This window comes from Hylobates moloch, unplaced genomic scaffold (genome assembly GCF_009828535.3).
Source record: "Hylobates moloch isolate HMO894 unplaced genomic scaffold, HMol_V3 SCAFFOLD_1, whole genome shotgun sequence".
In the NCBI taxonomy this organism is placed as follows: domain Eukaryota; kingdom Metazoa; phylum Chordata; class Mammalia; order Primates; family Hylobatidae; genus Hylobates; species Hylobates moloch.
The window spans coordinates 6,085,327-6,103,973 of record NW_026652276.1 but is presented as its reverse complement, the minus strand read 5'-3'; the positions used below and the strand labels follow the sequence as shown (position 1 = coordinate 6,103,973).

General features: G+C 46.3%; 1 protein-coding gene across 9 annotated transcripts in view; it reads left to right on the top strand.

The window, feature by feature from the left end:
* AGAP1 (ArfGAP with GTPase domain, ankyrin repeat and PH domain 1) overlaps window positions 1-18,647 on the top strand; it is a 642,705-nt gene that overhangs the window by 220,926 nt on the left and 403,132 nt on the right. For 5 of the 9 annotated variants that reach the window (XM_032753647.2, XM_032753634.2, XM_032753636.2 and 2 more), the window contains exons 3-4: window positions 874-961; window positions 1,704-1,715. In XM_032753647.2, the coding sequence (XP_032609538.1) occupies window positions 874-961; window positions 1,704-1,715 (100 nt within the window). The remainder of the gene's footprint in view (window positions 1-873; window positions 962-1,703; window positions 1,716-18,647) is intronic. The other 4 variants (XM_032753655.2, XM_032753653.2, XM_032753651.2 and 1 more) reach the window with 1 other exon arrangement.

Genomic DNA, 18,647 nt, shown 5'->3' with positions numbered 1-18,647 from the left:
GAGAAGGCGGCATCGGGGGTATCCAGCTCCCAAGCACAGGGAAAGGGAGGCTCCCTGTGGGATTCGCCCACTTGGAGGTTCGGAGGCCAGGTGTGTCCACTGTGTCAACAGGGAGGCTTCCTCTGAAGAAGCCCCTGGAGAGTCAGCCTTGCCTCCAGTTACTGCTAGGACAGCGGCCCTCATGTCACCCTCACTCCTGAGGGTCGCCTTCTAATCCAGCACAAACGAGCACCTTTGCTGTCTCTCCCAGCAGCCCCGGCACTGTCCCCTTTCTCTCGGAGATGCCTTGGTGGGTCCTGTGTCCGGGAGGCAGGTGTGTGCCCTCCTCGCCTGTGTGGCCGGCCCTTGCCTCGCTCCTCCACCCCCACCCCCAGGTCTCCCCACACTGCCCTTTTCTGCTCCTGTTGTCCTGCCCCCAAGTCTACCCTAGACTCATCCCCTAGAGATGCTACCATGCCTGGGTCCTCGCCACTCTCCCCACGGCACTCAGCTCTGCCCTCAGGTGCCACCTCACTTGCTGATTTTCCCAGTCTCTGGAGGGTGCACAGTAGATGCCAGTGGGCTAACTCAAGGAACACAACCCTGATGTAAACAATGTGCTTGTTTTCTGGAAGAATGCCAAACCAGTGTTTATACCAGCATTGCTGATGCCGTTGCAGCTGTTGAGGCTGATGAGAACATGAGATGTTAATTAAGAGTGTTGGATTCCCTTTTACTCCAATAGAAGTATTGAACGAGCTTGTTTTTGGCCATCCAGCCAGTGCTTGGTTATGTTTGTGTTTAGGCCTCCTGTCTATTTTAGCCTCTTTGTATTTGCAAAATGCCAAATAGAGTGATCTGATTATGCTTAACGGTTGTCCCTTTCTGTTTCAGGGAATTGTGGGTAACTTGGCCAGCGGCAAGTCTGCCCTGGTGCACCGGTACCTGACGGGCACATATGTCCAGGAGGAGTCTCCGGAAGGTATGCTGTTTGGCAGGCAGTTGCAAACTTAAGAATGTAGTTTTTTAAAAAATTTTCCTTAGCATATTATAAATCATGACTTTGATGTATCACAGGTCAAGAAAGCAATAAAACATACCAAGCAGTAAAAACCCTTAAGTATGTGATTTCTTCTGTAGTATTTTTAGCAAACCCATTATATTCACTTTGGTATTTGGAATAGTACAGTAGAACCATGAAATACCATTGAATTTATTTCTTATCTAATTGTTCTGTCCTTTCAAATGTCCTTTTTAATCCAGTGTCCTTTTTATCCATTGTTACTCCTTTAAATATTGACTGGACATTTCTGTGATCTGGATATTGAATTTATACATAATTTGTATGTAATGTTACTTAGTCATAGATAAGAGCCTTTCTGGATAAGACGTTCAGATTACCACCACCATATGTTTGAGTATGTTTCCCCCCTTATATTATAAACATTTAATAATCATTTTGCATGAGAGTAAGATTTTTTTTTTTTTTTGCCATTAGGCATTTACTTCTTCAGTTAACATGTCCATATTTTATTTTTTGCCTTAAATAAAATTATGATAATGGTAGGAAAGCATTTAGCTCCCATGTCCCCTAATGAAGGGGTGTAGTTGACAAGCAGTTTTCTAAATGACATTTTCTCTCCGTGTAACCTTGTTAAATCCAACTCTGAGACACTGAATTTCTGGTTCCTTCTTTTTCTTACTGGCTGTTCCATTCTTTGCAGATATGGATGCAGGTAACTATTCATTTTCTTCATGGCAGCGCTTGTCTTGTTTTGGAGAGAGAGGAAAGGCACCACCTTGTACTGTAGCGTTCCCTTCCCTCCTTGTTCTGTGTACCATCCTATTTTGTTTCATTTTATCTTTTTTTTTTCAGTTGAACATTCCACCCTGTTTTGTCCCTTAGTTGTCTTTTTAGCAGTAGTCCCAAGTAGCTTCACCTGTTTCCTGTAACACCTGTCCTAGCATTTAACTCTTGTCCTGAATACTGTGGAACCGTTCGGAGAAGTGTAAAAGTGGCTTGAGGCTCTGCCACCGTTTTGCAGAATTTTGCACTCGTGTCATGAACACCTCATGCATCAAGAAAAGACCTTCCATACTGAAATGATGATTTAGGAAGATGAGAGGTGATAATGAAGGCTCGTAGGTAGGGGTCAGTAAGAGAAAGCTTGCCTATCCACGGAGAAATGCATACAGATGCTAGAGAATGACATGATTTGGAGAAACGAGCAAAGGCCACATTTTGCCAGGGCTCTGTCCCTGGGTTTTGATGGCTTTTATTTGCTCCTTTGTGTCGGAATATGAATTTTAGCCATGGCCAGCTGGTACCTTTTAGAGAATCTTCTAGAGATTTTCCTTTGGGTTTTCCACTTATTTTCAAGGGCTAGCTATTGTAGAGGTTATACAGAGGTTAACTCACCTGCAAATGAAATGACCACCTTTACCAAGTAAATCTACCTTCAGGGCCCTGCCACTCTGTGGATTTCAATCTGGGGCCACAGGAAGTTACATGAGTCGGGCCTGGTTTTGTTGCTGTTGCTCTAGCTGTCTCTGGCCCTGGGGTTCAGGTGTCTGGTGGGGCAGCGCTGGAGGCCCTGGGTCTCTGGAGTAAGAACAAGGACCACTCACTCATGGTGGCCTTTCTGCTATATGGCTGTTTGGTCATTTTTGTGGCTTTTTGCTGTTTTCCCTTTGGGCATTCACAGTGTGTTCCATCGTATTTGGGCCCAGCTGTGATGTCTTTTGAAATGCATAATTGACCCTTACATTTTGACTAACACCAAGGCATTTCTCTTGAACGTTTTGTACATCAAAAGGAAGGATTGTGGGGTGACCTAAACTGATCACTAACAGCCCTGCTTCTTTGATTTTTCAAGTAATACATTTTACTACACTGAAATTTCATAGTATTGTGTATGGTTTTTAAAAATACATTATTTTTAAGAGTAGGAACGTGGGTGAGTACATCCCTTTCTTCATCTGCAAAGTAGAAGTAGCTCATCCCCTCCATGGGGCCCCATGCCCAAGGCTTCCTGGGTCAGGGGAAAGATCATGATCCCTGACCTTTTCTCATGCCCTGCAGCAGCCCTCCCTGGGCATGTGGCCTCTCACCTTTTGACTCGAGGTCCCAGGGATTGTTCTGTGGGAGTGTGAGGAGCTGACAGCAGCAGACACCCAGGTGCACCCCAGTGGGTGTGCGTCTAGGGCCCCGGGTGCTGAAAGAATTATGAATACATGGCTCCTTGTGCCTGGAAGCCTCTTAGTCCTGCTGAATTCATGCTTCTCATGGCTGAGCCACCTTTCCCATGTAGAACCAAGCAGGTGGCCACTGTCTTTGCCCCTCTTAATGAGACCAGGGAATGGACTTTTACTTCCTGTTCATGTGACTGTGTGCCTCATGACAGTGGCAGGAGGGAGCCATAACTTGTTGTAATATAACTTGTAATGAAGGGAGCCATACTTGTTGTTTGGGAAAGAAAACAAATGAGAAGCCGTGTTTCTTTCATACCACGGTCTTGCCATCCTGAAATTCCTTCTCATGCTCAGGGAGCCTGTACCTGGAAAGTGATTTCAATTTTTGTCCATTGAGTTAGTATTGATCAATTACCCGTGCTTTGCTTAATTGAGAAGCTTTTAGGTATAGAGTGTTGTGGGTTTGGGATATAATTTACTGTGTTGTCGCCTGGGTGTGTGGAGAATATCAAAGGGATGTGTTGTCCTCGGGGAGTGCTGGAGGCTGACAAAGCTGATGATGGCCCAGTCTCACCTGTGGTTAGTTACCCACACAAAGGTGAGGGCACAGCTGATGGTGGGAGTGGTTGACGCCCGGTTGAGGGATTGGATTTTGAGTGAGCTCTGTGACCTTCCTGTTTCTTGGTGTACTGCTACCTTCTCATCGGACCCCCTTTCCTCTTACAACTGCTAGAGCGATCAACTGGGCAGCTACTTTGGATGAAAGGCATTTTGCTGTGTATCTGCCTGTCCAGACAGTTCCTTGGATTCTCCCTGCGCTTCTTAATGTCTGTACCCTGTTCTTCTGATTTAATTAGTGCCTGAATATCCTTTATATCCTAATCCTGACCCGTGGCTGGGATATGTAGATTGCTGGGAAGGGTGAGGTGGTGAGGGCCTTCCAGTCTTCAGGGGAGAGCTGTCTGGTACAAACATTTCTGGTGCAGAGCCGTCTCCAGATCCAAGCCTGCTTTTCCTCAGATACATCAGATGCATTTTAGCTCCATCCCAGAGGGTGACATCTGCTGTCTTTTAGTTGTATGATGCATTTTGGTTGATATTTTATTCTTGTAGTGAAGAGAGCCAACTCACAAGATTTAGATTATTTTATTTTATTTATTTATTTATTTTGAGACAGTCTCACTCTGTCACCCAGACTGGAGTGCAGTGGCACGATCTCAGCTCACTGCAACCTCCGCCTCCAGGATTCAAGTGATCCTCCTGCTTCAGCCTCCTGAGTAGCTGGGATTACAAGCACCGCCCACTGCACCCAGATAATTTTTGTATTTTTAGTAGAGGCGGGGTTTCACCATGTTGGCCAGGCTGGTCTCGAACTCCTGACCTCAAGTGATCCACCCGCCTGGGCCTCCCAAAGTGCTGGGATTACAGGCATGAGCCACCGCGTCCAGCCAAGACTTAGATAATTTTAAAGATGCAGTTCAAATGAGGGAAAGATATAAATATTGTTTCTCAATTAGTGAATTAACAACGCAAAAGTGGTTAACACCGTAGGGATCTTGTGATTCCATGAAATCAGTCAAAGAGTAAACCTCTTGGATTGTGACAGATTCCTTAATATTATGTGTATGTGTGTGTGTACACCTAGATGTGTAAATATGTATGTGTACTTCAGTCCTAGCACTGTAGTAACAAACTACCACACACAGTGTGGCTTAAAACAGAAATGTATTCTCATAGTTCTCAGAAGTCTGAAATCAAGGTGTTGACGGGGTTGGTTCCTTCTGCAGCTTAGAGGCTGAATCTGTTCCACGTCTGTGCAGTTCTGATTTAATTAGTGCATGAATATCCCTTATATTCTAATCCTGACATGTGGCTGGGATATGTAGATTGCTGGGAGGGGTGAGGTGGTGAGGGCCTTCCTGTCTTCGGGGGAGAGCTCTCTCGTGGTGCAAACATTTCTGGTGCAGAGCCGTCTCCAGATCCAAGCCTACTTTTCAGCAGATACATCAGATGCATTTTAGCTCCATCCCAGAGGGTAACATCTGCCGTCTTAATTGTGTGATGCATTTTGGTTGATATTTTATTGTTACAGTGAAGAGAGCCAACTCACAGATTTAGATGATTTTAAAGATGCAGTTCAAATGAGGGAAGGATGTAAATACTGTTTTTCAATTAGCGAATTAACAATGCGAAACTGGGTAACTCCGTAGAGAGCTTGTGATTTCATGAAAGCCGTCAAAGAGTAAACCTCTTGTATAGACAGAGCCCTTAATTGGGTGTGCGTGCTCACACGTGTGTGTGCACACCTAGGTGTGTAATATATGTATGTGTACCTCAGTCCTAGGGCTGTGGTAACAAAGTACCACAAACTGTGGCTTAAAACAGAAATGTATTCTCACAATTCTCACAAGTCGGAAATCAAGGTGTTGACGGGGTTGGTCCTTCTGCAGGCTTTGAGGTTGAATCTGTTGCATGTCTGTGCGCAGTTGTTGTGATTTAATTAGTGCATGAACATCCTTTATCCTAATCGTGACCTGTGGCTGGGATATGTAGATGGCTGGGAGGGGTAAGGTGGTGAGGGCCTTCCTGTCTTCAGGGGAGAGCTTCTGGTGGCTGTCAGGGATCCATGCTGTTTCTTGGCTCATAGACTCCTAACTCCAGTCTCTGCCTCTGTCGTCACAGCATTTTCCCGGCTATGTGTGACTGTCCAAACTTTTTCTTATAAGGACACCAGCCATTGGATTTAGGGCCCATCCTCCTCCAGCATGACATCATCTTTACTTCATCCCATCTGCAGAGACCCTCTATCCAGGTGAGGTCACATCACAGGTCCCAGGGGTTAGGGCTTGAACGTATCTTTTAGGGGATACAGTTCAACCCGCAGCAGTGCGTGTTTTATTATATACCTGTGATGTTCTTCAGGGGTGTCCAATCTTTTGGCTTTGCTGGGCTGAAAAAGAAGAAGAATTGTCTTGGGCCACACAGAAAATACACTAACACGATAGCAAATGACGTAAAAAAAAAAAAAAAAAAAATTATACACACACTAAAAACTCATGTGTTAAGAAAGTTTACGAATTTGTGTTGGGCCTCATTCAAAGCTGTCCTGGGTGGCAGATTAGAGAAGCTTGGTTTAGACGGTCGCTGCCCTTAGAACTGTTGGAGTTGGCCCCATCACTTGGTGGTGGTCACGGTTCTGCCAGTGATGCTTTTGCAAGCTCTGCCGGTGTTCTAGAACCTCACAAGGACTCATCGGCTGGCAGTGACCTTCACACCTCTGAGGACAATTTCACAGCTGCCATTCACTTCCTATAAAGAGAATCAGATGAAAATTACTTATTTGCCAATTGAGCCCTATTAGTGGCTGCTGATTAGAATCGTGTGACGTTTTGGGTGTGTGATGTGACTTCTCTTGTGGTGTGTTTATGTGCTTGATATTCAGCATACGCCTGCCTCCCCCAGCACAGACCCCACATGATGCCACCCAACTTTTAACTCTCCTTTCAAAAACGAAAAAGTCAAAGGAAACAAAGCTAGGATGTCCAGTATTATGTGGAGATTAGATAGGAAATGTGGGCCTGCCCGGAGACACTTCACCCCCTGCAGGTGGGGAGAGTGTGGCGTCCTCCTGAGATCTTTCCAGGTTGCAGAACTGAGTCATTGCTCTGAGACCCGTTCCCCAGGACGACTCTCTCTGTGTCACCCATGGCATCCCAGGCACCCTGGGCCATGGGCCCTCCCGAGCTGTGCAGGGTAGCTAGTTTGCTAGAAGGACCTGAGGACCAGAAAAGCTGAAAGCCAGCACCACATTGAGATCGTGGCACACTTGGGGAGGGCAGAAAGGTGGCCCCACAAGCTTCCCAAGATGAGACTAAACTGTATATGGATTGAGTGGGAGCTTTTATGGTTGGTTGGTCGAGAGAGACTTAAGAATGTTCGTAGACCAACTCCAAGCTGCAAAATGAAAGTACCGAGAGGAAGGTGTGCCATCTGAGAGCCGCCTTTCATCCCAGATCTGGAAGAAACCCACATCCAGGTGTGAAAGTGGCAAAAGGAGGGCCAGGGCCTGCCTGCCACTGAGGCCCAGCGGCTGCCTGCAAGGGTCAGTGGTGTCGTAGCCTGCTGCCGCCACACGGAGGGATTTGCAGGGAAGGGCGTTAGCCAGGCATGATGTGGGAGCATTGGCCCTGTCATTCCCGGGTCTTCATGAGCTTAATTCAGCAGGGGCTTCTTCCTTCAGTGATGGAATCTGGAGTTTCTGATTGATTCTTAACCAACTCAAAATTTTAGGCAGAAAGCTAGCTCCAAGGCTGAGGCAGCCCTGAATGTGCCTAGGCCTACAGCCAGCGAGCTCCTGGCCGGGAGCCTGGCAATGGGGATGGCTGGTAAAGGCTGTGCCAGCCCTACCTGCCTCCCAGAAGGGTGACCCTCCAGCCTCATGTCCAGGCTCTCCCATCTTCCCAGCGTGGGCCACACATAGGCAGCAGCTGCCCCCATGCTCTGTCCCAAAGACGGAATACATTGGTCACTGGGAGATTAGCCTCCCTCGTTCATTTTGCCGATAGAATATGATAGCCGAGGTAGCTGGAAGAGTATGGTCAAGGAGCTCAAGGCAGCTCTTTCACTCAGGAGCCTGCCAGCGTAGGGCAGGGGAAGCCAGTGCCCTCCCAGATGGAAAAGGTACCTGGGGAGGGAGGGTGGTTTCCCTTACTATGTAAGGAAGAGTCCAAAACAGATAAGGGAGACAGGAAACCTGAACATCCAGTGCTCATGAGGAAAAGCTTTAAGAGAAAATACCAGGTGCTACAAGCAATTACAACTACCCAGGTAAGGACCAGTGAGAAACAGTGGGTGAGATTAAGCTCGACAGTTCCCTAACTCAGGAAAGTCGAATTTTTGAGCATAAGTCATAGGAAATTCTCAAACATACTTTTGCCTTGTGCCTGGGAAGCAGGAAAGTACACCAGACTCATCTCATTTCTTACATCTCTCCAAGAGAAGCCTTTCGCTTGTCTGTCTGGTTTATTTGGTTCACATCAGAGTTTACTAAAGGCTTGGAGGTTCTGTAGGAAGGAATGAGCCGCTTCACCTCCTGGAGAAAGGACGTCTCGTTTCCAGCATGTCGGGGGTCAGGCTGTGTTGCACTGAGGCTGAAGGGTTCTGGGGTTTTCCACTGTGTGTTTGGTTTCTGTTGCTTATTCCTAGTTGCTGACGCGGCGTGCTGGATGAGAGTTCTACTGGCCACTGGCTTCTGGCCTCCAGGGCCAGCTGGCTGTACAGCCACCTGTGAGTCTTTGTTCCCGGGGTCAGCCTTGCCACCCTCCTCCAGGACTGCCTAGAATTGTTTCCTGTCATCGGGGTAGTAAATGTGTTCTCAGGAGCACGTGTATCTTAAATATGTTTTAACGAATGTTTACTTAGTTTCTTAGAAACAAAACATGTGGTAAACACCCAGTCTTATTTTCTGGGACACATGAAGTGTGTTTAAGCTGTCAGCTCCAAAAACTCTTTCCAAGTCAAATAACTTAAAAAAAAAAGTTGTCAGCTACCACTGCATCCCAGATGTTAGAGTTTATTTCTAAAGCTGTTTCTTGGGTGCTGTTTAATGTTCCAGTGGAAAAAAAAACCCTGTAATACTCCAGTAACATTTGACTAGTCGTAAAATCTAGCCATTTAGATTTTTCAACCTGAATTTGACCGTTAGTTGCAACCAAGTGATTATAAACACATGATAATTTTTTAATGAAGATTATCTGTAAATGTTGAGATTGTGAGCCTGCTGCTATGTTGGTTTAATAGATAAAGCAGAAGTCAGTTCAGCCATCTTCACTGATGATTTTCGGAATTAACCTGATCACTCACCATGGAAATACCATTCTGCTTTGTTCTTGTCTTCCTCTGTGTGTGACAGTCCCTAACTTGACCCCTGGCATGGAAGCCATCAGTGAGGATCAGGTGATATCATCTAAAAATAGGTAGAGGATGCTAACATTATTACTAGATGTTCGAAAAAATAATAAAAGGGAAGCATGTTCTGTTTCATTTTGAGCAAGAAAAAAAGCTGTAAAATCAGAACAAGGAGATTGTCATGTTTTTGGCATTGACGAAATTGGCAGGACAAAGTGTGTTTTTGAGTTGGCTGTATGGAACTCAGAATGTATTGTCCCATATTGTTATAATTAATTTGACAAGAAATCCAGGGCTTACGGAAAGCCATACTGGGCCTGCGTTGGAGCCTGCATTCCAGAGAAAAGACCTTTCTGAATAAGTAACTGTGATTCAGGGCTGGGACTTACACCCGGTCTGGGAGCGCCCTGAAGAGGACAAGCCCGCTGGCTTCTGTCGGGAGTCACTGTCTCCTGAGGACAGCGCACAGAGGCTCATGTGTGTCCCTTCACTCACAGAGCCCAGAAACAGCACAGCACATGCTGTTGACACAACTGTTGCTTTCCTAAGAAACCTCACGGCATCAGATGTTTTCTTTAAGAGGAAAAAGGAGACTAGAGCCTAGACAGTTTCACGTATGTAATTACAAATCATTTTTCCTAGAGAAATTTTACCCCAAAGGTGTTCTGAGGCTGTGGGTGCATTTACCTGTTTATTGCGGATTAACAGAGCCCTTGGATCTATCCCAGCAGAACCACCATCACACACTTTCACCTGTGTTCACTGCCCCTCCCGTCTGCCCATGTCTTTGGCCTTGATCACGCCCTCTCTCTGGAAGCCCAGCTCCAGGTCCAGGAAACCAGATGACAGCAGACCAGTCTGCCCCTGGCCAGGAACCGCCTGCTCTGGTCTGGAAGTCCTGGGGCCATGCCCACGGTGTTAGTCTGTGCTCTTTTGGGTGCATGAGATAGTTGACCAACTTAGATTAGCTAAAACAGAAAGGCAGGGAGGGGATGGGCCAGTGGTGAATTATTAACTTCTTAACTTACATCCCTGGAGCTGCCAAGGGGATGGATTGAGTTTTAGAAAGACCCTAATCTCGTGATGCGCTGAAGTTCTTGAGGAACCCTCTCCCCCATTTCTTGCCTGTGTTGGGCATCGTGCCCAGCAAGGTCTCCCCACTTGGTAGCAAGCCCTTCATGGTGGTTTCATGGTCCTTAGTGCTCAGATGTGGTGAGGAGGGAAAGGTGAGGATTTTTGTCAATAGCTCCAGCAAAAGACTGTAAGTCAGTTCCATGTGGCCTTGTTTGAGTCACGTGCTTTTCCCTAAAACAATCAGTATCACAGGGGTTGGAGGGGATGTTTTGATTGTTCTATCCCTTGGGGTGGGGAGATGAGGTCAGCCTAATTGAGCTGAGTGGCTTGAGCAGGAGTATGAAAGACTAGGGCTGGGCAGAAGGTGGACCCCAGAAAAGGCGGGGAGGCAGGTCCCAACCCTGTGTCTTCAGGGTTTGTCCCTTTTAAACATTTTAGCCAGGGTGGGGCTGTGGGGGGTGGTGTCGTGCAATGCAGTTCTCTTTCCTAATTCACAGATCAAGTTATACCCAGCTTGCACGGTTTGAACTTGGGTGCTAAAGGAGAAGCGCCTGGGGTATGTTTGAATTTACCCCAAAGCTACCTCTGGTAAATGTCTCCCTGTGACTTTTACAATCTCACGTGGGCTGTGGACCTCTGACGTTTTCAGGCAAGTTTTTGCTTCTTAATCTCCAATGCTGAAAGCTGAGTCTTTGGAATGTTACACATTGTTTGGATCTTAAAAATGGCAGCTCACAAAATAATGTTTTTACATCCTTCCTCCATCATCAACCGCATTAGCTCACCACCACTCCTCTCCGCTTCTCCCCCAACCTGTTTTATCAGTGTCAGGAAAGGGGAGCGATCAGTTTCTCAGGAGGTACCCATATTGATCATAATACAGCCTTTCTTAGGCGTAGCAGTCCAGCAGTCAGGGTTGAATGGTTTCCTGTGGAAGGTAGCATACTGAAAAAGACAAAGTGCAGAGAAAAGACAGGGTGGGGGTGCAGCATGTCTAGTTTGGGGGCCTGGCTGTGGGTCAGGATGGAGAGATTGACACTTCAGAGGAGGCCAGGAATGAAATTGAATGTGTGGAGCACACGCTTCACTCATCACCGGTTAGAGCTGGGATTGCCTCTCGCAGCTCCCCATAGAAAATGCTGCGTCCCGTAAGATCGTGCCTGCCCAGTGGGGGCCTGGACACTAAGTGCCACTTCTCTGCCCATGGCAAACTCCAAGGGCCAGGACGATGGAGACGAGGGAAGTAGAAGTTGAAAGAAACTCCCAACAGCAAATTAGGTCGAGTGCCAGAAAGAATTACATCAGGAGAATCTGAGATGTAGTGAAAGTGCCCCCAAAGCTCTCCACTCCGTTTCATGCGCTACTGGCTGGCTGTGAGATCTGAAAAGGACTGGGCCAGACTGTGTGTGTGTGTGTGTGTGTGTGTGTGTGTGTGTGTGCGCGCGCGCTCTTAAATCAATGTAAATTAGGCTATATACAGCTGCCAATAATCTGTAAAAGATGACAGTTTCATATGGTTCCAATGGCTTAACCTAATAAATTCATTAACGATTGACCCAGACCGGAAATGGAAACCTGATTCAACTCACAGTGTAGTCCTTTATCCATGCTTGGTGGCTTCTGGAACGCACAGTGTTCAGGAGGATTCTGAGGCAGGGTCTGGGTGCAGGAGGAGTGCTAGTATGACAGCTGCTGGTGCCTGCCCTGGGTCCGAAAGCTGGTGGTGGTCTGTTCTTGTTGTATGAGGGCAGCCCATGTCACCAGCATTTATTTTCTGAGCTCCATTTCTTAATGTTGTATATTTTTTTAAAAAACACCACCACAAGCAAGAAGGAAAAAATCAGCACTTGCTCTTTGAAGGCCAAATACGTTGAAATGAAAGCGTGCCTGGTGGAGCAAGAGTGGGGCGGGGAGAAGAGGTAGCCAGCCTGCACCGTCGCCCTCTAGACACTAAGAAGAAGGGAATAGGTTTAGGTTGGATGAAGAAGGGAGGTTTGGAGCCTGGACAAGAGCAGGGGGTGTGGAGGAATGGTCAAAACCCAGGCGTGATGTGGCCACATCATCTGGCAGGGGACAAGGCCAGCTGCTGTGTGGATCTTCCATGTCCCAGGGACGGAGAGAGGAGAAGTGGGGTTGGCCGGGCAGGCATGATAGAGTCAGAGCAGCTGGGCTCCAGGGCTCTGGGGCTCCAGCCAGGCTATTAGCAGGAGCACTGGCTTTGGAGGGGGACTTAAGAGGACAGATAGGGGAATCCCCAGGCCACCTCTGGACCTTGACACTAATGAGATGAGCTGCTGGAACCCATCACCATGAAGCCCCCTGCGCTAAGTAGGGCATGTGCCCCTTCAGGAGCTGCATCTGCTTATTGGGCCTAAGAAAACTGGTTCCCAGTTGTGTTTGGACCGTCTAGAACCATGTGACCTGGCACCCACTTTAACTTGGGCAGCATCTCGGCTGGGAGCCCCAGGAGCCTGGCAGTGCCTCAGTGGCAGATGCAGCTCGTTCCAAGATGTTCCAGAGGCAGGAGGTTCCTGGAAGAACCACTGGGCCTTGCAGGGTCAGCTCAGCCTGAGAGCCAGTGACCCCCTCCCCTACGAGGATGCTGTAGGGGCGGTCTCACAGCGGTCTCACCTCTGCCACCTGTGGATGAGAGGCTGGACCGGGTCTTGGTGCTTTCCAGCTCAGAGCGTTGGTCCCCTTGGGTATTCTTGGGGACCAAAATCCTAGCTAGGATGGGGACAGAGGCCTGGAGACAACCTGCTGGCCTCCTTCCATTAAAGCCATTACAGTGTCACCACAGGATTGTAAGAATTACAAGTGCGTTTTTCAGAGTCCCCAGAGAAAAAGGAGAATGGCAGTTAGAAGAGTAAAGTGCATCTGTCAACAAAAGAAATACCAACGATGAGACTACAGCAGCGACCTGTCACCTCGTCTGCGTTGCTACTGCCTGAGAACAGAGGTCTTTAGTTTTTTTAAAGGGTCGTAAACATAAAAACAAAGAAGGATACAACATGCAAGGCCTAAAATATTTACTTTCTGGCCTTTTACACAGGCAGTTCGCCAGCCCCCTACCCTACAGTATGGAAAAACGGCGTAGAATAGTCAAATCGCATAGGATTTCTTGGTTTCTCCATGCAGGCTTATTGAATAGCAACCACCCTTTCTTAGTTTCTTGAAACAAGCACCTTATTTACATTCAGAGAATTATATGTGGACAAACAGCTCATAAGCCCGTACTTTTACATACTCACTTCCTGAATTGCATATTGAAAAAGAGAGTTCATGTAAAGCCGATTATTTTTTAATCTAAAGTTATGTTCACATAGGAAGCACTAGTGTAGAGAAATAGGGTCTGAGGGACGAGGAGCCTGTGTGCCTGTGTAGGCAGCTGAGTAACTGCCGAGGGGCCCCCGCTTGGCACTCTGCTGTCCCACTCGCTTCTGCCCTCTCTGGATTCTGACACCATTGTGTTAGATTCTAATGCCATTGTGCATCCATCTCAGATCATGGTGCTGTTACTTGGTGAGAAAGCCTTATTTAAATACCCCAGATGAGGAGTTAGGCACTTTCTCCAGTTCTGCAATACTCTTTCGTTTACCTTTTTTTTTTTTTTTAAAAAAAAAAACGAGACAAGGTCTCACTCTGTCACCTGGGCTGGAGTGCTGTGGTGCCATCATAGCTCACTGTACTTCGAACACCTGGGCTCAAGTGATCTTTTTGACTTGGCCTCCCAAAGTGCTGGTATTACAGGTGTGAGCTGCCGTGCCTATTTACCTTTTTTATGCTTAAAATAAATGTACAAAATATTAAAAATCATTTTCCTCCCAAGAACCAAACATGTATTACTAAATATGTTTAGTTGACCATGCAGGCTATTTCAGAGACAGCGGGAGATGCTGAAATATTCAAGCACCACTGCGTTGGTGGGTATCGGAAGATTTTCAGTCAGTAGTTTACTTATTTGGTTATAAATTAGGTTTTATTGGGTGGGGCCCATCATTGTGTGACTGTTTTTTTCTTCAGAATGGTGATTGAAAAGCAGCCCCCAACCGTTTTCTCCGAGAGGTGCAGGCTGAGCCTGCCTGCAGCTCTCCCCCAACCCCCGCCCCCAGCCCGGCTCTCCTTGTCTTATGTGAGTCATTTTCCTTCTGCTGCTGCTCTGGACAAAAAACTCCATCAGGGCAGAGACCTTGTCTTGTTCACCCTATTCCTGGCATCAAGGCTGTGTCTGACATGTAATGGGGTTGGCTGTTTGTTTGGTGGTGGTTGAGATGACCAAGATGTTCTTGACCTGTGTAGGGTGGTGATGGAGAAACAGGCACAGGCCCTTGTGGTATAGTTGGAGAAAAGGAGCTCACACTAACAGGAACCAGGTTGTATCATTGGCTGAGTGTACAGCAGTTGCATTCCCCTTTGTCATTTTATCACTTGCTTACCTGGAAGCTCTGGTCTGACTTTAGGAACATGCCACACACTTGGATAAACATGGACTCCTTTACTGGAGATTTATAGAATCTTTTCCCTAGAGCCATTTGAGAAGCACTTGTCCAAGACATACTATTTTATAGGCTATTTTGATGTAAGGGAAGAGACATATCCTGGATCTTCCAGAAAGCATGGAATTATGACTGCGTATTAGGAAGAGGCCTGGATTTCCTATGGGGATTGAACAGGAGACAGGCATCTCTCATGTTCTGGTTGTTGCAGTTTTGCTGCTTCTGTTCATTGAATTGGCGTTTCAGAACTCTCCCTTCATGTGTGAGTTTCCATTTGGAAATGGTGTAGTCGTCATCGTAATGTAGCAGTCATTCGTTAATTTTTATGAGCCACTTGTAACGTTTCAGGAAGCTGACAGACAGCCAACATGGATTAGCTCGTTTATACATAGGGAAACAGAGGCACCGGAGGCCACAAAAGCTATTCAGGGTCACACAGCCTAGAGGTATGGGCCTGAGGTGGGTTCTTGGAGGGTGGCTCAGAGCCCATTCCCCTCCATTGCTGCCCAGAGGGCCGCCAGTCATTTCACGGTCAGCAGATGTGCTGAAGGGGTTCAGAAGGACTTCTCCTCGCCCAGTGGACTGGAACTGAGCCCACACATTGGGCTGGGTGAGACCCCAGAGCAGCTGCTGAGCTATTGAAAGAAGTGTGAGTTCTGTGAAGCTCTTTGGGAGTATGTGAGCTCTTCAGGAGTCTGGGGTCTTCCTTCCAACAGTGGATTTGCAGAAAGTTCCGAGTGTGCAGAAAGTTCTGAGGCCAGGCACAGGCAGGACCCCATGGCTGGTGATAGGCCTGAGCTGGCAGCCCAAGGAGGTGAGCGGTCATTTGCAGGCCGACTTCTCTTTCCGGAAGGCCTTCCTCTTGTTTTCAGGCCGTTATCTCAAAGTGAAGTCTTTAGAACTTCACAGGAAAAACATGCCGTGGGCTTTATGGCATGCTTGCCCTTTTAAGGTTTTATGATGTTGCAGGGCATGTTTTATTCTTTGCAGTACAGTCATGTGTCACTTAGTGATGAGGATTTATTCTGAGACGTGTGTTAGGCGATTTCGCTGTTGTGCAAACATCATAGAGTGTGCTGACACCTGCATGGTGTAGCCTACTACACACCCAGACTACGTGGGAGGGCCTGTTGCTCCTAGGCTACAACCTGGACAGCATGTGACTGTACTGAATATTGTAGGCAATTGTAACTCAATGGTAAGTGTTTGTGTGTAATCTAAACATAGACAAGGTACAGTAAAAATATGTTAATGTAATCTCATAGGACCACTGTCGTTTATGTGCTCTGTAGTTGACTGAAGTGTTGTTACAGGGCAGGTGACTGTATCTGAGATTCTGCAGCTATTAGAGAATGCTTTGTTGAGATAATGCTATTTTGCAGTAGTTTTAGGTCTTTTTTACTTTTTTTTTTTTATTTTTAGTCTTCTGTCTGCTTTTCTAAGGATAGTGTTTTTTTAGGGGGAAAAAACTAATCAAATCTAATGAAGTTGCTTCTGCTGACAGTTGGATGTCATTGGATACTGATGATGGAAATTGGTCCATGTGAACCAGCCTACGTGACCTCGCCAGACTTTTTGTTTCCATTTTAGTTTGTTTGTTTATTTGTTTGTTGGTGAGACAGAGTCTCACTGAGTTGCCCAGGCTGGAGTGCAGTGGTGCAATCTCAGCTCACTGCAACCTCCACCTCCCAGGTTCTCCTGCCTCAGCCTCCCGAGTAGCTGAGATTACAGGCGCCTGCCACCATGCCCAGATAATTTTTGTGTTTTTAGTAGAGACAGGCTTTTGTCATGTTGGCCAGGCTGGTCTCGAACTCCTGACCTTAGGTGATCCACCCACCTCGGCCTCCCAAAGTGCTGGGATTACAGGTGTCAGCCACCACGCCTGGCCTGTTTTTATTTTAGTTTTTAAAATGTGTTACTTGGAAGAGAGAGCTCTTAATAGGTTTTATGTGTTAAGCTGCTAAGTTTTGTTTTTCTCAAAGCTCTTGGAAGTCAAGATGTAAGGAAATTAAATTTTAACTATTGGGCAGGAAACTTTTCTCAAACACTAGTTTTTCAGCTTCTTTTTGAGCAGCAATATATTTTTTCAAAAATATTTTAACTATTACTAGTTGAAGTTTGTATATTTGTACATTTGTTGAAGACAGCAATGAAGTTATTTTCATGGACACAAAATAAGACCTTCGGGTCTCCAGGTTTCAGTTTTATATCTGGTTTTTCATCCAATTAAGTTTGTTTTTGTTTACTTTGTATCAGTAATACCTGAGCTACTCGGGTAAGTCAGTCTTCTCCTTTTTTTTTTTTTTTTTTTTTTTTTTTTTGGCGGGGAGACGGAGTCTGGCTGTCACCCAGGCTGGAGTGCAGTGGTGTGATCTCGGCTCATCACAAACTCCACTTCCTGTGTTCAAGCCATCCTCCTGCTTGTGTGCATTCAGGGATGTGCTGAAGGGGTTCAGGAGGACTTCCCCAACCCTTTCTTTAACATATCAACCTACTTGTAATTTCAAGTGCTCTTCAATTAAATAGATCCAGAGTCTTAAATAGGAGTAGCGGGTCTTCAAAAATTCCAAGTTGGGTCAGTAAAAGCAACTGTTCTCACTCCTTAGAAGTTGTCAGATAGAAGCCTTCTAAGTCATGGTAAACATTAAACCCACCATGACATACTTTGAAGAGTCAGCTGGTTAACAGTCCTTACTGCTTACCTGACGTGTCACTCATGAGAAGGTGGATGCTTCCCATAGCTGTGTGCTTGTCTGCATAATTTTCAGGTGCAAACAAATGCGGGCCAAGGTTGTTGAAAGGCCAGTGTGAAGCTGCAGCCTTCCAGCCTAAGCCACAGCAGGTGGGCTCTGTTTTGCATAGGAGTTTACCCATCACGGCCACATGTTCCTTGTTCTTGGTCTCACTTTTATTTGGTAGCACACTTGAGTGCAGGTTTGTTGTTACTGTGATACAGTTTAAAAAACAGATGTGTGTGTGTGTGTGTATGTGTGTGTATATATATGTGTGTATATATGTGTGTGTATATATATATATGTAAAGCATATATATGCATATTATACATGTATATATATATGTAAAGCAGCCTTTTTTTTTTTCTTTAATTCTTTTTATTTCGGAGACAGGGTCTCACTCTGTTGCCCAGGCTGGAGTGCAGTGGGGCAGTCATGGCTCACTGCAACTTCAAATTCCCAGGCTCAAGCGATCCTCCTGCCTCAGCCTCCTTAGTAGCTGGGACTACAGGCCTGTGCCACCATGGCCCAGCTAAATTTTAATTTTTTTATAGAGACGGTCTCATTATGTTGCCAGGGCTGGTTTTAAATTCCTGAGCTCAAGCGCTTCTCCCACGTAGGCGTCCTAAAGTCCTGGGATTACAGGTGTGAGCCACCGCGCCCGACCATGTAGCCAGTTTTGAACTCACTGATTCCTCCTTGGAAAAGTGCTCCTTGGAACTCACTTTGAAACCCTGCTGCTCTGAGGTGTTGCAGCCAATAAGAAACCCCCCCTCGGCCAGTGTGTGCCGTTTTTCCCCAGACCTCGGTTTTCTCATCTTGAAAGTTGTGAATCTGTGTCACATTTTCCTGGTGTATCGCATGCACTTTTGATCTGCAGATTCAGATCTTTCTGCGTCTCAGGAACATTCCTTTGTCTTTTATCTTCGAATAGTCTTTGAGTTCTTTTGTTGCGGATGTGTTGTCAGAGATACCATTTATCCTTTTGTTTAGGTCCATTTGTCAATGAACTTGTCTCTTAAACACTCTACCTCTGTCTTTTTAATCTCATTGACTGTGTCTGTTTCAAGCCATTCCTCTGTGTCAGAAACTCAGCTTTCAGCCTTGTCTCCTTACTTTTTCTAATTTTATTCATCAGTTCCCCAAATGCCATTTTGATCCTCAGATCTGGACGTTTCCGTTTTATCTCATGTTGTTTCAAATTCTCATCCTGGAGTTTCTCGTCTCATGGAATGGCTGTTCTTTCTTAAGTCACATTGGAGTGGGA